A 16,623-nucleotide genomic window follows, 5' to 3' on the forward strand; every position below is an offset into this window, starting at 1 on the left:
TCAGTCCGTGCGGATCGCGGCGAAGCGCAGCCTCATCACGGAGAACGGTGCTGGGAAAGAGAGAGAGAGAGAGAGAGAGAGAGAGACAGAGAGAGAGGGAGGGTGTGTATGCGTGAGAGAGAGACAGAGAGAGAGAAAGAGAGAGAGGGAGAGAGAGAGAGAGAGAGAGAGAGAGAGAGAGAGAGAGAGGGAAAGCCACAGCCAGAGCCAGAGAGACGAGAAAGATAAAGGAAAGACAGACGGAACGATAGACTTGTGCGTAAAAAGTACTGGTGCCCCCCTTCTTCTTCTTTTTCTTTCTCAATTTCCATCACACACAAAACCCAAACCGGCTGCTTGGATGAACCAAAACCTATCGATCTGTCAGTACTACACCTGGATTCACTGACCAGCCGCACAGCAGGCATGTCCCGAAGGAAGCAGAGCAACCCCAGGCAGATCAAACGTAAGTTTCTTTTCATGCTGTCTAGCGGATCCGCGGCGTCTCCGAGCTTATTAGAGTTTGCAGAATATTGTTAACGATATAGTGACCACGCCGGAGCTGATTCAGCAGCACTCAACTACCGCCACTCATGTGTTGCCTGTCACGGTCCACACGCTCCAGTCTCCCTCCGCAGCTAAGGTTGTGTTTTTTAAGGAGACGTGATTTAGAATCCAAAGCCCGCGGTGCTGCTGGCTGAAAAGTTTCACCGCTGCTGCTTCTGCTTCTGCCAAGTTGCAGGAGGAAAACGCAAGTTATTTACTTGTTTGTTTGATGTTACTCTATCATGGTGTTCATCCAAAAAAAAAAAAAAAAAGTGCGTCAGTGCATCACTTTGACTGAACGTGGATCCTCGTCTCCCAGCGTCCTTTGTGCCAATTAGTCACCAGCTATTTTAAATTAAAGGCCAGCGATAAAGAAGCTGCGTCATGGGACTGGTTTAAAAGGCCAATTTGTTTCTGAACTGCATCGCTTGTAAATGTTTTTTATTTGCAACACACAGACCCACGCGTGTGTCTCACACACTGCAACTCTCTTATTTCTTTTCCCCCACCTCCAGATACACACTCACTTGCAGGTGTGTGTACATAAATGCAAGCACACACACTTTCAAAACTTCATTAAAATAAACCTATAGATGGTGTAAATATTGACCAGCAGCACCACCAGGTAGATATGCATCTTAATATAGATATAAAAGGCTATGTGTGGAAATATATGTCATGTTTTAATTATAATTTGACACAACTGTGGATAAAGTGTTTTGCAGAAGTGTTGAAGTCTGCAACATATTTTCCACATATTTCACATTTTGGTGAAAATGTATGCAGCATAGATTATTATTATTATTATTATTATTTGTTTTTAATACAGATGAATTGTAATTCAGCCCTGCACGTTAGCCTACGTTAATTGAACAGTGTGTTATATTCACATATTGGAATTGTAGTCATATTTTAAATCAAAAAATTTTAAAACTTTTTTAAAAGACTCAAATTTTTTTTATAGAATTTTAACGATTTTAAAGACATCATTCATAAATATGTGTACACACACATGCACCCACGCCTACACAACACGCTAGCACGTGGACATAAACACACTTTCAGCTCTCAAATACCAGCTGACATGTGAGTGTGTGTGAACAGTGTGCGTTCAGTTTGTCCACTGTGTGCTGCCGGAGGAGGCTGAAGGCAGACTACACGCACTGCTACTTTGCGAGATGCCAGCACGATGCTGTTTTTCTGTCCTTCAAGTTTTCGGACTTAAAGGAATATTGCTTGTGCACGCCTGCCTGTGTGTGTGTGTGTGTGTGTGTGTGTGTGTGAGGGGCTCATATGCGTGAATTAATGAGGTCATGTGCCTGTTGGTAAAGAGGAGCAATTTCTGACAATTGTGCGAGACAATTCAGCGACAGAAGAGGTTTTGTGTTGCTTTGTTTTACAAATTTTGCCTTTTAAATATTTATGGGTTGTAAAAAAATGTTACATTTTTCTGTTAAAGAAAACAGCTATTTATCTGTATTTCCAGTATTTCACTCTTCAATTGATGGTGGTGAAAAATCACAAAGAATAACACTAGTTGGAGCAAATATTTAAAAATGCACAAGTTTGACATTTTATACATTTTAGTTTATATTTTAAAGACACAGTTTGAAGCACTTTTAATGATTTATTAAGTTTAGAATAGTTTAGGACAGTATCGCTGTCATAAACTCCAAATGGAATAATTATTTCGGAGATCTGTTTTCTACATCTTTCACTTCTTATTTGTGCTTTTGCTGGCATCCACCACAAACCCGTAACCATTTCTAATCAACAAAGAAGCACAACGCCGTGTGACGTGATAGGCCCCAACTCGTGTTTTTTTTTTTGGACCAATCCCGTCGTGGCATCCAAATTTTGTGTTGTCGGGCGAAAGGAGCGAGGGATATCTAGCGCTTGTGTTTCGCTTTCGTCACTGTGACCTGGCCTTTCGTGAATTAGTATGTCATGTGTAAGATCTTGTTAATATGGGGCCGGTGTGCGGCCGTATAATCAAGCTCCAGTTGGAAACAGAAAGGTCACGAGGAGCCTAGATCCCTCTCCCTTTTTTTTTTTTACGCCGGGAACTCTGGGAAAAAGGCCGAGGAGGCGCTGCACAGAAAGTCAGCACAGACAGTCATTCTAAAGGACAAAAAGGTTGTTGGGCGCAGCACCCCCCCACCCCCTCCTCCTCTTCCACCTACCCCTCCTGCATACATTGGACCGTTATCTAAAATTGTGATTTATGCAGTATTTTAATATTTTGCTTATTCTTTCCCCTTGGGTGCTCTCTGAGCGGTGATAAAAAGGCGATGCTGAAAGAGCACCATTAATTTGCTCCGATGACTGGGGAGATAAGGCCAGATAATGGGAAAGATAAGCAGAGAAGATATACCATCAGAAACCCGATTATTACCATTAAAATTCCAGCCCAGCAATCTGCAGCTGGCTGATAATTCCTTCTCCGTTTCCACCACTTTGGATGATAAGGCAAAAAATAGTCACTCAGTGCTCCTTGATTAGGCTGCCTGGATATCCCGATAATACAGTGATAAATTATGTATTTTTCCCCCCTTGTTTTTTTTTTCCTTTGAAATGTTACATCTGATTTTTTTTTTTATATATATATATATATAAATATATATCCCTGGCCCCCTTTATGTATCCCCCTCCCTCGTTGCTTTTCCAAGAAAGCGAAGAAGAAAAAAAAACCCATACACTTTTATTGTAATAAGAGTTTGATAGAAAGAGGAGATAGTGGGAGAGGTGTTTTGTGTGGGAGCACATATCAATGTTATCAGCTCATCTCCCAGGGCCAGCTGCTAGCTGCTGTTGTTTTTAGCCTTATCACCCCGTGCCAATATGCCAATAAATTGCCCAGGTTGTTAGTCGTTCCAAGGCGGGTCAGTAGAATTTGACAGGAATGATGAAAATATCGCTGATGCTCTGCGGATTGCGATTAGCTCCAGTAATATGATGTGTGAATTCCACCAAGCTCCCTCTATCCCCTCTTCTCTCTCTCTCTCTCTCCCTCCCTCCTTTCCTCCCTGTCTTCTTCTTCCTCCTCCTCCTCCTCCTCCTCCTCCTCTCCCCTCGTCGTTGCCTCGGCTGCTGGTGGTGTCCATACCTCTATTCGTGCTGAGAGGAGAACATTTTGATGCTTAATAGGAAGGAAAGATATGAACAGGCCGAATTGAAACCAGGCCCCTCAGAGTAATTTTTCTGCAAAATTGCCCCCCAAAGTTTCGCGGCGGAAAGGGGAATCTGGATGATGTAGGGAGCATGCCTCCGCCAGTGTTTATGGGAACATATTGAAGCGGCCCTCTGAGGCCAATGCGCGGACATCTAATGTCAAATGTGCTTATTAAACTGACTTAGTGTCCTCGCCTTTACCGTTGTCTTGGCTATACGGACCATCTGAGAATTCATGGAGCCTCCCCCCGGCTCTTTTACTCGACACACAACAAGAATGAAGCGCCGCACTGTAGTGATTACTGTAAGTTTGCACAGCACCCGAGTGGCAAGTGCACAACTCCCCAGAGCTTACCACTATGTCATACTGTCAAAATGCCTAATCTGCTCACGTGATAGTGATCTTACATCTGTAAAGCTGCGGTGCACAATAGATTTTTTTTTATTTACTTATTTTTCCCCTTGTGTTACTGTTTTTCTTTTTACCCACAATACCTTGTGGGCAAAGTTAGAAGAGGGATTGGTGACGCTGTGGTAAATATTGCTCTCCCAGTCTGTTTTCTGCGTCCTCCTACCGATTATGTCAGCATTCGTCATTTTTGTCGAGGTTTTGGGAGCAAAGACACTTCATTTAACTGCTTGGCTGAAATTTGGTTGTAAACATTAACTGCCTCTGCGTGTCCTGACCTTTAAGTTAGCAAGTTAAATCCAATATATTGTTTATACAACCCCTGTATATTACAACAAGGGCCCTGCTAGTCATTTGCAAACTGAACTACAGTCGATCGAGGTTCTCTGCTCGAGCTAAATGTCTGCTTTTTATCATAGCAACCCATTTTTTCCATCTCTGCTCTACAGTTAATCTCTCCAACTCCTTAGCATAAGGCCACTTTATGTAACGTCAGCATACTGTTTATCATATCAGGTGACATTTCTATCTTTGAGGGGCATTTATCAGAGGCAGATTACACTAGTAAGGGATAAGGGGAGTGTTTACTGAATTGACTGCCAACGTGCTGTATCTGAATTTGTGTGTGTTTGCTTGTGTATACATTGGTGCATGTACAGTATGCTCGGCGAGCACGTGGCTATGTGTTTTAGCAGAAGGATCGGAGCCGTTATCGTGATGTACATTCGTGTTTTTTTTTTTTTCTCTCTCTCGCTAGGACCGAGTCCTCATCCATATTTCCCCGCAACTTAGCTCAGCTTTGCTTCTCGTACGTCGGAGAGCTGTGGAAGTCGTACACGCCGCGTTTCACCCTTGGCTCCACAAACGCTGGCAACTCCATCAGCAGTCAGATGTTTTGGGGGTGTAAAATCAAAAAAAAAAAAAAAAAAAAGAATGTTTGCATGCCAGCCTCCCTGTATATTTAAGGGTCTCTCTTTCATTTGGGTGACAATCACGGCGTGTCTCTTGTGTTTCTCTTGTTGATTTCTGTCAGAAGAAGAATGGTTGTTGAATGCCAACTTTCCCTCAAACATCTGTTCCCTGCCAATAACAGCTTGTGCCGTTGCCTCGTCTTAGCTGAAGGATCCCCAATTGCCTCCTCACTTTTGACACAAAACAACAATGCAGATGAATGTCATCTCCTTTTAATGGTTTCTTCCCCCTGTTGTGTCTGAAGTAAAATGCTTCTTGCATAGAGGAAGTCTTTGTTCTTGCAGCACCGCTGTTACTGCTTATGTCACCCAGTCTACCGCTATAGGGACAGGAATGTATAGCAGCTGCTGCTTCCTTTCTGTTGAAAACAGTGCGATGTGTGATGTGTTGGTTGAGCTTGGGGTTGGCAGCCGGTGGATTGACGGTGCCTAATCCTGCCCTCTCTGTCTCTGTAGCCTGCAGTGCCTGGACAGCAGTGTGAGTGGGCAGGGTTGCTGCAAAGGTGGAGGTCACTTCCTCGCACAGTTTCCTCTTTATCTTCCTCTTTCCTGAATTCCACTGCTATTATTCCAATAACCGCTGGTTCAAGCCGTCCCCATTGTGTTTTTTTATTATTTATTTATTTATTTTTTATTCAGGCACTGGAGCTGTCACCACTGTGAGCAAAATGTTAATTTTAGAAATGTGTCCAAATCAAAACAAAACTAAATGCGCTCATGTGTTTAGAGTGTCTGCCGGTTGTGTATTTCCTCTTTTAATTTTACATCGCAGTCTCCAGCAGTATTCCTCTCTGTTTATTTAGATTTGATATCAGTGATGCCCATTGAGCCCCCGGGTAACAATTGACTTTCAGCCTGCTTTAAGTTAATAGCCTTGTCTCTCCCTTGTAGGGATCAATATTGGTATTAATTAATCACCATTATCAAGAGCAGGATCTAGTTCCATTTGTTGTTACATCAGCAAAATATCAATAGAGAAAGTGGACTCCCTGATCGTCATGGCAACTTCATCTCTTAGGTCAAAGAGAGTTTATCTTATCTTGCTGCTGAGAGTGGCAAACTGCTTAGGAATCTAGTTTACACTCAAAGATCATCGATTTAAGCTTTTTTTTTTTTTCTTTTCACCCCCACCTTGTTGTTTCAGGAGAGAGGGGATGGGGAAAAGAAAAAAAAAAAACACAGAGAAAGGCGGCGTTCTAATCACAACAGAGATGTAAGATTTAAATATTGATGTCCAAAGGCCATTACAGAAAAGAGGGCCTCTGGTCTCGCTGTTGTTCAAGTACGTCCTTTTAAGACCCAGACAAAGCTTTGATTATCAGAGGTGTCACCGTAGAGTATGTCTGTATAGCTGACAGTGTGGGACTGCAGGGGAGATCAGTTTCCTGCAGCAACCACCACAGAATGTTAACACATCACACCATACATCCTGGCATCTCTTGAAGGAGGGCCCCAGCCGGCAGTGTGTCCCGTGAACTTATTGTTTATGGTTCTCGATTGCGCAAACTTCTGTGGCGCTCCAGTGATGAATCCATTAATGGAAATTAGTGGAAGTATAAAGAATTAATTTGGACAATTTATATACATAAATATATAAAAAAATCAGTTTCTCAAATTTTAACACCTCATCTTGCACAAATATATTTTGACTGATACTGCTGCTGTTGTATTGTGCATGTTAGTATTATGCATCATGTACTGTATGTTATACATCCATGCATTAGTCCTATGCATAAGAGGCGGCAATTTAAATTTTAGTTTTAATCACATATCACGTGGTTTCTGTGTACCTCAAAATTATACTTCTGCAGATGGACTTTGTTGTTTTCCTCTGGGCTCTGTTTGAGCACGATTAGATTTTCCTGATTTTTTTTATTCTGGAAGTGCATGTTATTCGTGCTTGATTAGAAATTTAACATGCAGCTATGGTCATTTTTTAATTTTTTTTTTCGTATGTGCATTATATATTGCAGAGAATGGCCTGCTCTCGTGGGAAGTTAGGCCTGGTTTGAGCTATTTGGGTAGCGGCAGGCCCGGGTTCTTGGATGTACCTCATCACGCTGCAGAATGCTCCTCGGGGTTGGAGCAGAGAGCAGGGGCACAGCCTGCTTTTTTTTTTTTTTTCTTCTTCCTCTTTTTGCCTCCGGGACACAATTGCCTCATTTAACATTCTCTATTTGGCCCCTGCCAAGAGGGGAAATAGCCAGGGTGAGTAAGAGAGGCCGCCACACATCACGAATTCTTCTTTCATTTAACTTGCACGGTCCCTTTTCACCTTGGTGATGCACATGGATCAGGAATGGAGATATTGCTCAATTAAGGGGATTTCTGAGGTTGCTCCTGAGGTATTGCCGTTATTTCTGTGCCACGCCGAGGTTTTGATGTATCATGGATATGGATATTGGGTTCATCACATTTGTGTGATGCTTTGACATCTCCATAGCCCAGAAGAGATGCAGCCTCCTGCGCCAGCAACAGGAACTCGCCTCTGCCATGTTCGAGAAATAAAGTCCACGGGTAGAAATGTGTCAGTCTTCCATTGCAGGCACATAAACAACTTTTGCGCGCCTATTAGGAATCTTTTTGTTTATTTCAATTTCTTTAGCTACACTCAATCAAAACATTTTCATGGAATGTGTCAAATTTGATATTAGGGTTTTGACTGAATCTTGGATGCGGAGAAGGAAAGGGACCGCTTGGAAATATGAGTCACGTTTTGCACCAGGCATTGTCACAATATGCTGTCAGCAGTATACTGTAAAATCATTAGCTATGAGTTTAACTTGACGTTGTGTTTAGGAAATTAAAGATAAATGAGAGGGCGATTTTAGGAGAAAGCGGGTAATAAAAGGAGATAATTTGTTGAAGACCATTTCCAGAGCAGGATAGTAGCTGGCACGCCAGAAAGTGACGCCCTAATAGCTGTTCAGTCTAAATCTCTGGCTTGGCAGGAATTACTGAGGGAAGGAGGGAGGGGTAGCGCGATGCAGAACTTTCCAATGGGTTGAAAAGCACCAGGCGGCGTAGTTAAGGGATAGGTGGCAACAGAGGATTAAGCAACAAGCCTTTCAGTTCAATTTGTACATCAGCATTTTCCGCCAGACGAACGGCGCGGAACACACAGCATCTTAAGGGTTCAGTGGAAAATCACTAATGACAAAGCTTTGTACACAGATAAACAATTTGTGTCAAATATGCTGAAAATATAAAACAAACTTCAAAACATGTTAATACTTTAAAGAGGCTGTGTTTTGATTTGCACCATTGCAAAGCTGGCAAAGCTGTTGACAGCACGGCTTACACATCATGTGATCGGAGTCCGTATCTGCCTGCATGTGATTAGCAGCGAGCGCGGCGGCGGCTGCAGAAATAGCCATAATGGAGAGATATTCCGGTCGGAGCAGAGGGGAGGGAGGGGAGGGGGTGTGTGGGGGGGTGATGATCGATTATATTTACAGTAAATTATGCAAATCAGCCGGTAATGAGCGCGCGCCGACGCCGGACGGTGACGACAGGGGTGACGTGTTGCAAAGTGCTCATCTCCTGCTTCTTATTATCTCAAAGCAGGCTTTGTAAAGTGACAGAGTAAACATCCAGGGAGAAATGCAGCCGCTATTATTTCAGAATCAGCCAATTTTCTCCTTCTGTGTATTTCAGAGAATGCTTATCTGGTAATTACTAAAAACTGTTGACACTGAGCAACTGCTGTAGCCAACCAAAATGCCTTTTTGTCTTATGATATCAGATTGGATTTTTATCTTGGGTTCACACAATCATGCATCCCTGAAAAGCAAAGATAACTGCCTCACACTCCTCATTTCCAGCATGAGTGTGGAATTAAGAGGCTCATTTTGAAAAACTACAATCGTTTTGTTGATTTCTGTGCCGAAATACCAATATATATATATATATCTATAAATATAGATATATGTGTTTTCTTTCCTGTCTGGTTCGGTCCAGGATGTGTCTGTGAATCTCTGAGCCACATATTTGACCATAATCAAGTTTTTTAAGCTTCAGAAACAGGATAACAACTGGGTCAGATGATAAGCCCGGGCAAAACAGGGGAGGAAAAAAAAAAAAGCCTCCTGTGATAGACGAGGAGAAAATCTGATTGATTGATGTCTGGCCGGCTTTGCCACCATCACAAGCCGGTTGACAGTTAGTTTGGGATCAGATGATTTCACTCTTAAGATTGGGGTTGAGGGGGAGCTAGGCAAATATGAAGGACACAAAGGTCAATGGCTTCTCTCCTCCTCTCTGTATCTATCTCTCCCTCGCAATAGCTTGCTTTGACAAACTGTAATATGTTGCTAAGCTTTGTGGCAGCAGGACACATGGTCATAGTTTGTACAGTAATATCCTATTGCAGTAATCTCACAAGGAATGATTGAAAGTGCTGTAGGAATCTGGTACTCGCAGGGACCCGTTGACATCATCAGCTGCCGTGGACTGGCACATGTCTCCTGACTTGTTTGAACTGAATTTTCCCATGGGACCGGATAAGTTAAACAACAGCGTTGACTTGAAGTGAATCTGTTATTGTAAGCAAGATCTGATAAGACGGCACCATATTATGAGTTTGTGTAGCAAAGGGGCCAAAAATGGAATCTCCGGCGAGTGTCTCTCTCTGTGGTTTCGGAAAAAGACGAACATGGAACCGTGACAAAGGATGATTGGATGCATATTGTAAATAAACACCCAAGTCTTTCACAATTTCCCTCTCGCTCCGTGTCTCTTTTAGAAAGATGTTCCATCCAGCATTACATCTGTTCTCGCTGTTTAGATCATGTTGGACTGAGGTTGCTCTGGATATGACCCCTTGTGACAAAATAACAGTAACACTCAGATTAGATTTAACCAAAACAAACTCTTGCAAAATTGAAGTTTTTTTTTTTTTTTTTTTTTTGGAGGGGGGTTAGAACAAACCCTAACATCGCCAGTGTTCCTTCAGTTACTGCCATAGAGCTGAAATTTAATAAGAGGGGACTTGTGCGCCCATAGTGATGTCTGTCATATTAAATACAAGGCCGTGTGGTTCCTCTGAGGGTCCATCTCTAATAGACATAACAGACATGTCCATTAGCTTTGTGCGGGGCCGCTTTCAAGATCAAGGTCTCACTTGTAATGAAGTGGCTATGCAAATGCAAGTCAAATTCTACTATTGTGCATCGCTTGTTTTAATCAAGTTTTCCCTGAAAGAAACGCAGCCTCCATTCAGAGCCACTAACCAAACAATAAAAAAAGGATAATCCGAAGACAATTCAAATCCAAATGGAACCGGACATCATTTAGGGGGAAGAGACAACAACTCTTTGTTTGTTTGAAGTGGTTGATATGACAACCTTCTTGTCAAAGACTCAGGGCGAATAAAAGGGATTTGTAATTACCATAATTATCTCTTATATGTTTTCACCTAATGATGTCCATTAAACGCCCGAGGCTTCATTGAGCGGCCGCCTCGCTGTAGGTTGGCATAGCCTCATAATACGGCATGTTACATTACACAGAGCACAAGTAATGAACTTCTTTCATCAAAGATGTTTATCGGGCAGTGCTTCTGGGGGGAAAAGCCAATATACTTCAGCTTTTTGTTACAGCTGGATTATAACAATTCTCATAGTTCCCACTTATCTTTCAAATTTTCTCTACATGTGATATCAACCCAATTGGCTTCATGTCTAAACAGGATGGCTCCCTAATCTAGACCGCTGTTCGTTTCATGTAAAACATCTCATTTTGTGGCTTAGGCTGGTGGCTGTCTTATCGTTACATAATTCACTGCCCTCCCCGTGATTTTCTTTGTGGCAATTTATTTAAATTCCCCCATGTTTATATATTTCCTGTCTCCTTTCATTCAAAATGATTGCCTTTCATAAGTTCAAAGACTCATCTTCAAGACTTTTGGTAACTTTACAGATATGAAGTCACAGCGGAGGGAAAGAGAGAAAAAAAAGCTATTTTGTTGGAGAGCAGGAGAAAGGGGGGATTGTTAGTGCGTGTCCATCTCTGTCTCAAGACCCAAATCCAGAGGTTGAACTAACCTCGATCAGGAGTGCAGATATAGCACTCTAACACTCCACACCTCAGCAGGTAAGCAGCGTTTGAGAGATCATGGCTGGCTACACATGTGCTGTTCTGCTCCTGAGCTAAGGCCCTCAGTCCTGCATGTGGCTCCGCTCCTGTGGTTGCTTTGGTCTTTGTCCGCCACCTATCAGCATATCAGCAGTGTCTCTGAAGCCCAGTTGTATAATGCACCATTTATGGCTTTGTGGAGGGAGATGGCGGTCGGGCGGCGGAATAGCTCCAGGCCTTCCCTTCAGTGAGTGGATTAGCGGCGGCCTGCTTTAGCGCACTCTACCGCGGTGTGAAATCGGCCCCGCTTCGGCGCCGGCGATGAGGCTCCCTCTCCCTCTTTCTCTCTCTCTTTTCTCCCTCTCTGTTTCCTCACCTCCATGCAAAGCCTCTCCCAGCCATCTGTGAAATGTGGAAACTCTGTGTCTAAGTTGAGTTCAGATCCCATCCCCTCCGTCAAGCTGAGGCCAGGAAGCAAATGGGCAGGCGGTCGGCGGAGGGGGTTTGCAGTGGGGGGATAGTGGAGGAGGAGGGGAAGGAAAGGGAGATGAGGAGGAGGAGGAGGAGGAGGGTGGTGGTGATGGGTGGTGGTGGTGGTGGGGGGGATCAGCTCACTGATGTCGTGCCGCGTGTGCAGGAACCCTGCCTGTTCTCCGCGGGCGAGTTGGAGGAGGGTCCAGGCCTGGGTGCCGGCCGAGAGATCTCTGGTTCCTGCTTGCAGGTCCAAATCCCCCCTCTGTGTGTGTCTGTGTGGAGGCGAGGCGGTGGCACAGCTCCCCTGAGCCCCTGCCCAGTCCTTTGAAGATAAGATGGTGATACAGAGTCCCTTTCGGTACGTCGCTAACCGATGGTCTTTGTGCGACACACATGCCTCTCTCTGTTGGAGCCTGCAGCTAAAACACCTATGGTCTTTACTGAAACGAATCGGCTGTAACGCCTCAGGTCAAATTAGATTATGAATGGGTGACAAAATCCTAGATCGTATGTTTAGGATATTTCTTCTTTTTTTTTTTCACCATTTCATGCTGATATCGTAGAGTTCTGCTGTGGTTGATATTGTATTTCTATTTGATTTCCCTCCACTGAGAAGAATCACTTTCAGAAATTCTCCTCGTACACTGGCTGCTGACTTAATTTTTTTTTTCTTTTTTCAGTTTTCCATGGCAACTGGCTGTCATCTAAACTCTCGCTGATTTCTCTGCTGTCTGCGCTGTATTGCTCTTGATCATGACAGTTTTTTAAACATGTTTCTCCTCTGCATTTATAACCATATTTTGTGGCACTCGCGGGCCAATTTTCCCACTTCTGGCTCTCCACACCAGCTATTCACAAGAGCAGCCATCATAATCAGGCTTTTGAATTATGAACTCACTATTCCCTTTTACTTTTTTTTCCCCCTCCCCGCTCCCTACTCTACCCTGTGGCTTTGGGGTTCAGATCTGTGCATAATGTCTTGTGATTGCATGGCATTATGGCGGTTTGGAAAGCCGAGCCGAGGTCCAGCCACGCATCATCTTTCCGCAGACAATGTGGATCCCTGTGTCTCTCTCTCTGAGCTCATCAGGGATGGGGCGTTGATTGCTTTTTGATACCCCTCCAACGTGGATGAGGTCCTGCATACATCAGCTAATTAGAACGTACTTACAGTGTGTGTTTGTGTGCGACGGACCCCACACTTCTCATCAGCCTCAGCCCAAGTGCTCTAACCGCGCTCCTGAAAGGCTTTATCAAATTCAAAAGAAAAGCTATACGGTGCGGGTCCGGGGGCACGCCGGTGGGGTCCGTGGTGTGCGGGGGTTTTCAATGTCAGGGAAAAGTAAAACACTGAAAATGAGAAGAGAATCCATGACAACAGGAGTTGTTTCATTATCTGGGTGAAAATAATTCTTATACAACAAGTGTAAGGAAAGTCTGAAGCCGCTGAGCTATAAAAAGATGACTGTTTAAAAGAGGAAGCTACCTTGGTACTGCTATATTCGGCAAACTTTAACACACTGGCATCAGTGGAGTTAACTTCATCCCACTGTAACTAATGATGGTTGGTTGCTAGAAATAGATGGCACAGCAGTGGGGAGGGAAGTTGCAGCAGCTAATTAGGCAGCACAAATGAGTGAGTGGTATCGTCCCTTGCACCTTGATGATATTATAGTTGTGGAGCATCAGAGAGGGACCGGGGGAAAGTTTTACTGTTGCCTCGCTGACTTTTTGGATTCCTGGGGCATTTCAGCGAGGCCATATTAGTCAGGCGCCCACAGCACCTAGCCCCCACCCCCCACCCCTCCCTTCTCTCCGCCTCAAACACGCGCACGGAAACTCCTGCTAGGCTCACTAAATGTCCTAGCCCCAGCCGTGATCTGTGGAAGGCACTGGGGCGTCGCTATATATTTCATAAAGGCATTCTATTACACCCCCGTGGCTTGTGGGGGAACAGTACACTGTGGTCTAGTCCCCAGGCAGCTGAGAATAAAGTGTAGGACGTGGCACTGGAACAGAAATCTAACTGCTGTTTCTTCAGGTAATCTCGACTTGGATCTTAATTCCAATAAAGTGTTATTTCTTTCACAGCGTAAGCCAGATCTAAGCAAGAACACTCCACTCCTCCGTATTTCTGCCGTCGTACTTTATTGAATATCATTTCAGATAAGAGGTGTAATCCTTTGGGGGCGGGGTGGGGGGGGGCGAGGTGATGTATATTGACCAGCTCGGTGATAACGATACAGTGCACGTCTCCGATCCGAAAGAGGTAAATAACGATTTGTGTCATCGGCTCAGTCAAATGGCGAGGAATATTGAGAACTGTCCCGGGTTGTCGTCCGGGGGCCACCTTTGTCACTCTGAATATTTAAAGTGTCAAGAGCAGGAGATAGAGATGCTGCAGACAGTTGCTACTTTTGCTGTAACTACGGAGACTAGCGGATGCTAAAGACAAAATGAAATCAGGTGTTACTCACTATTTTGGGCGGCTTTCGCACTGATGTTTGCAGGTTTGCTCAGTCACGTGGTCTGATGATAACGTGCATGTAATGTAAAGGAAAAAAGCATTCTAGTACGCAGCTAAATACTCCAAAAGCCATTTTATTGACTTCATCTGAGCTGCTGTATATGGGAAGGGTTGATTAGATTGGCCTGTCAGCAGAATTAAGTGTTTTATTCTTAAATTGATTGCGGGGAAACGACAGCCAGAAAAGCACAAAAGCAGAAATTGCTAATTTGAAAAAGATGATGCTTCAGAATTTAGGTTAAAGAAAGAATACATCTATAAAAGGTACTTAATAATGAAACAAACAAAGAGAATATGGAGTATACTGTGGTATATTTGGGAAAGGAGACTCCTAATGTCGTCCAGAGAGGGACCATGTCCAAGGCATTGGACTGTAAAATCCGTTGGGGGAAAAGTAGGAATGGAAACAATAATACTACTAATAAAAGTGAGGAAAGTACAAGTTAGAATTAGTCACTTTCCAATTTTTTTTAAAAGATATTTTATTTATTCAAGTTGTTGTTTCAATACAATGATTTCAGCGCTCAAAGAAATGCATTTCGGCATATTTACGGAGTTGATATTGAAATGTACAAAAAACCACAAACTACTGCTGCAGCGATTATTAGTTTTGGCTGCCGAACGCCAACATCAGTAGAAGCCCATTGTCTGTCCCCCTCCTGTTTAGTTACAGTGTTGTGGAGTGCTGGCGAGTTCAAGCAGTGAGCCAGGTCACTCAGGTCAATACCACACTGCTACAGTCTCACCTCTCAGAGTGACTGGGTTCCTTCCATCAGTGGAGAGCAGCCCTCTTTGCTCACGGTTCATTTCATCAGGGTTTCTTTTATCTTGACTGGCCAGGCCCGTGACCCCTGAGCACTAATAGTCCAATGAGACTGCAAGAAAGCGCGGCGGAGACTGGAAAAGAACTCGGCCGCTTTGCTCCCCCGTTAAACTGAGTTTGTTTGCGTTAACATGTCCGTGTGCGTTTGTGTGCATTGATTCGCTGACCTGCAGGTGTTGTTTTGTCCCTTGAACCGACTGAGAAAAAGTTCAGTTTGAACTTGACTTCAGAACCGAGTTTGCTGGAATAGAACGTGACTTGTGACGGGTGTAGCGTGAAATACGCATCATGAACTGAATGCAAATTCTTATTTAAAAGCATGTTTTTAAAAATATAAAATTGCCCAAACCCCAAGAGAAGCCAACACATCTAATTCTGAAACAGAAGAATGAAAGGACGGGCCGCCATGCTCAGAACTGTTCAATTTCATGGGCCTGCAGCGTGTGCCATGTTTACTTTTCTTTGCATAGACGAAGAGAAATGAATGCTCCGGGTTCCCTGTTAAGACAAACATGAAAGAAATCACCAAGAGTTCTTTAGGCCCTTTCTCTTGTGTTGTGTGTAATGCAGCTTCTTTACTGCCTAGGTAGTCTCTGCCATCTGACTACTGTTTGAAGTCAGCAGAAGTCGACAATATTTGCTTTTCAGCAATTCTCGCCCACTGTGTCTCTCTGTTGCTTTTGAAAGTGGGACCAGTGTGGAGCCTCTATCTGTTCACTTCTTGGAAGAAATGGCTCAAATTGGGTGTTTGGTCCGTCGGTGGATTCGACGACGAGGTCCTTGCATATGAGGGGCTGCCGTTCATTGTGGTCGCGCGGTGATGGACAGCAAGGGGTGAGGGAGGAGGAGGGGGTGGGTGGTGATTGGGGGAGTTGGAGAGTGCGGGGAGAGCCAGACTGGGCCATTAGGGAGTGGCAGATAGCCTCAGCTCAGACCTGCTGGGGTGTGATCTCACCAAAGAACCAAGAATGGGCCAATCTCAGTCAACCCCCCCCAACACAATATTCCAATCTTCCAAAAAGTGACAGAATGTGATTAGATAGAGGGTCTGACAGAAAGAACAGGGGAAAGGTGCAACCAGTACCAAAAAAAATAAATAAATCAGTTCACTAAAACGAATACCAGCCTCCCTTGGTATATTTCTTAATACTGTTCACTTAAACTTGATTTTCAATAAAAAAAAAATGAAAATTATGTTCACGAAATTCAATAAAACTCCTCAAATTTAATAGTTTTGAATCATACCATTGAAAATACTGTTTAAGTTCACAAAATTCGAATTCTGGTAAATAAATAAGCACACGAGACTAAACAAATTTGATACTACTGATGCTCTATGCTATGAAAAGCCTCGACGCTCAGTTCATACTTCAGCTCATATTTCAATTTTTATATTTCTGCACATGTGCTCTTTTCTCCACCTGGCTCCTTTCCGTGCCGCACCTCCCTTTTCCCCCTTTAACACACTGCCATTAACCAACAGATTTAGGAGGTGCAGCTCAACCTATTTCCAGCGCGCTGTACATCATGTTTTCCTACTCGAGCTGCGAGCGCATCTTCTGTGGATTCGAAGCACCGAGTGCTATTTCTAATGGCATTATCCAGCGGTTGTGTGTATGAAAGCTGCTCCTTTTCTCTGGTGGAGGTG

The 16,623-nt window shown here is 43.8% G+C and overlaps 1 protein-coding gene across 1 annotated transcript in view; it reads left to right on the forward strand.

The window, feature by feature from the left end:
• Positions 1-390: 390 nt before the first annotated feature.
• The window catches only part of zfpm2a (zinc finger protein, FOG family member 2a), a gene marked incomplete at its 3' end in the record, with an annotated part of 114,506 nt that continues 98,273 nt past the window's right edge, over positions 391-16,623 (forward strand). Inside the window, exon 1 of the mRNA XM_084557570.1 lies at positions 391-445. Coding sequence (XP_084413696.1) covers positions 406-445 — 40 coding nt within the window. The 5' untranslated portion in view covers positions 391-405. The remainder of the gene's footprint in view (positions 446-16,623) is intronic.

Source organism: Chelon labrosus (genome assembly GCF_963514085.1).
Source record: "Chelon labrosus genome assembly, chromosome: 12".
Lineage (NCBI taxonomy): Eukaryota > Metazoa > Chordata > Actinopteri > Mugiliformes > Mugilidae > Chelon > Chelon labrosus.